Source organism: Petromyzon marinus (assembly GCF_048934315.1).
Source record: "Petromyzon marinus isolate PM22_M1 ecotype Great Lakes invasive population chromosome 85 unlocalized genomic scaffold, UKy_Petmar_22M1.pri1.0 chr85_unloc.1, whole genome shotgun sequence".
Lineage (NCBI taxonomy): Eukaryota > Metazoa > Chordata > Hyperoartia > Petromyzontiformes > Petromyzontidae > Petromyzon > Petromyzon marinus.
Genome location: NW_027422646.1, coordinates 176336 through 177840, shown reverse-complemented (window position 1 = coordinate 177840; position 1505 = coordinate 176336). Strand labels below are relative to the sequence as shown.

The 1505-nt window shown below is 60.2% G+C and overlaps 1 protein-coding gene across 1 annotated transcript in view; it reads right to left on the bottom strand.

The window, feature by feature from the left end:
* LOC116936913 (sterol carrier protein 2-like) overlaps positions 1-915 on the bottom strand; it is a 79786-nt gene extending 78871 nt beyond the window's left edge. Inside the window, 2 exon segments of the mRNA XM_076059248.1 lie at positions 1-144; positions 298-915. The exon segment at positions 1-144 is cut by the window's left edge and continues 20 nt beyond it. Of these exon segments, the coding sequence (XP_075915363.1) occupies positions 1-31 (31 nt within the window). The 5' untranslated portion in view covers positions 32-144; positions 298-915.
* Positions 916-1505: the final 590 nt, after the last annotated feature.

Below are 1505 nucleotides of genomic sequence, written 5' to 3'. Positions count from 1 at the left end.
CCACGAATACGCGGCCGCCTTTGGGCCCCATCGCGACCTTGACCCCGCCGAGGTGATCAGGCAAGACCGAGGCTGCAACCCGAGTCGGTCTCTTCTTACTAGGCCTCGCCGAGATAAAGTTGACCCAGGTAGCCTCCCGTAGCGCTGCAGGGGGAAAGTGCTGTGACAAATAAAGGTAAAGATGCTCTAGGTAGCCTCTGGCGGCGCTGTAGGGGCAAGTGCTGTGGGAAGAAAAGAGGTGGCGAGGAGAGGCGGAAGACCCCCAGGGCAGGGTGCAGCTGGCGGGGGATGAGCGACCTTGAGCCCGCCGAGGTGATCAGGCAAGACCGAGGCTGCAACCCGAGTCGGTCTCTTCTTACTAGGCCTCGCCCCAGATAAAGTTGACCCAGGTAGCCTCCGGTAGCGCTGCAGGGGGAAAGTGCTGTTGCAAATAAAGGTAAAGATGGTCTAGGTAGCCTCTGGCAGCGCTGTAGGGGCAAGTGCTGTGGGGAGGGAGAAGGTGGCGAGGCGTAGAGGAGGAGAGGCGGAAGACACCCCAGGGCAGGGTGCTGCTGGCGGGAGATGAGCGACCTTGAGCCCGCCGAGGTGATCAGGCAAGACCTAGGCTGCAACCCGAGTCGGTCTCTTCTTACTAGGCCTCGCCCCAGATAAAGTTGACCCAGGTAGCCTCCGGTAGCGCTGCAGGGGGCAAGTGCTGTTACGTATAAAGATGGTCTAGGTAGACTCAGGATTATTACAAACAATCATAAAGCTATCCCGCGTCGGCGTCTGGCAGGGTTGTTGGAACAAGAACCGTGAGGGGGCTCCGCCTTTAGGAGACGGTTCGGAATGAGGGGGGGAGGGAGGAGAGTCGGGAGACGCCCCCAGGGCAGGGTGCAGCTGGCGGGGGGTGAGCGACCTTGGACCCCGCCGTGGCGATCAGACAAGACCGAGGCTCCGCCCCGCCTCGGTCTCCACCTACTAGGCCTCATAAAGATAAAGGAGCCGGCAAGGTAGCCTCTAGCAGGGCTGTAGGGGCAAGTGCTGTTACACACAGACACAGACAAAGCTCCCCCCAGGTAGCCTCTAGCAGGGCTGTAGGGGCAAGTGCTACTACACACAAAGCTCCCCCAGGTAGCCTCTAGCAGGGCTGTAGGGGCAAGTGCTGTTACACACAGACACAGTCCAAGCGCCCCCAGGTGGCCTCTAGCAGGGCTGTAGGGGCAAGTGCTGTTACACAGACAAAGCTCCCCCAGGTAGCCTCTAGCAGGGCTGTAGGGGCAAGTGCTGTTACACACAGACACAAAGCTCCCCCAGGTAGCCTCTAGCAGGGCTGTAGGGGCAAGTGCTGTTACACACAGACACAGACAAAGCTACCCCAGGTAGCCTCTGGCAGGGCTGTAGGGGCAAGTGCTGTTACACAGACGAAGCTCCCCCAGGTAGCCTCTGGCTGGGCTGTAGGGGCAAGTGCTGTTACACAGACAAAGCTCCCCCAGGTAGCCTCTAGCAGGGCTGTAGGGGCAAGT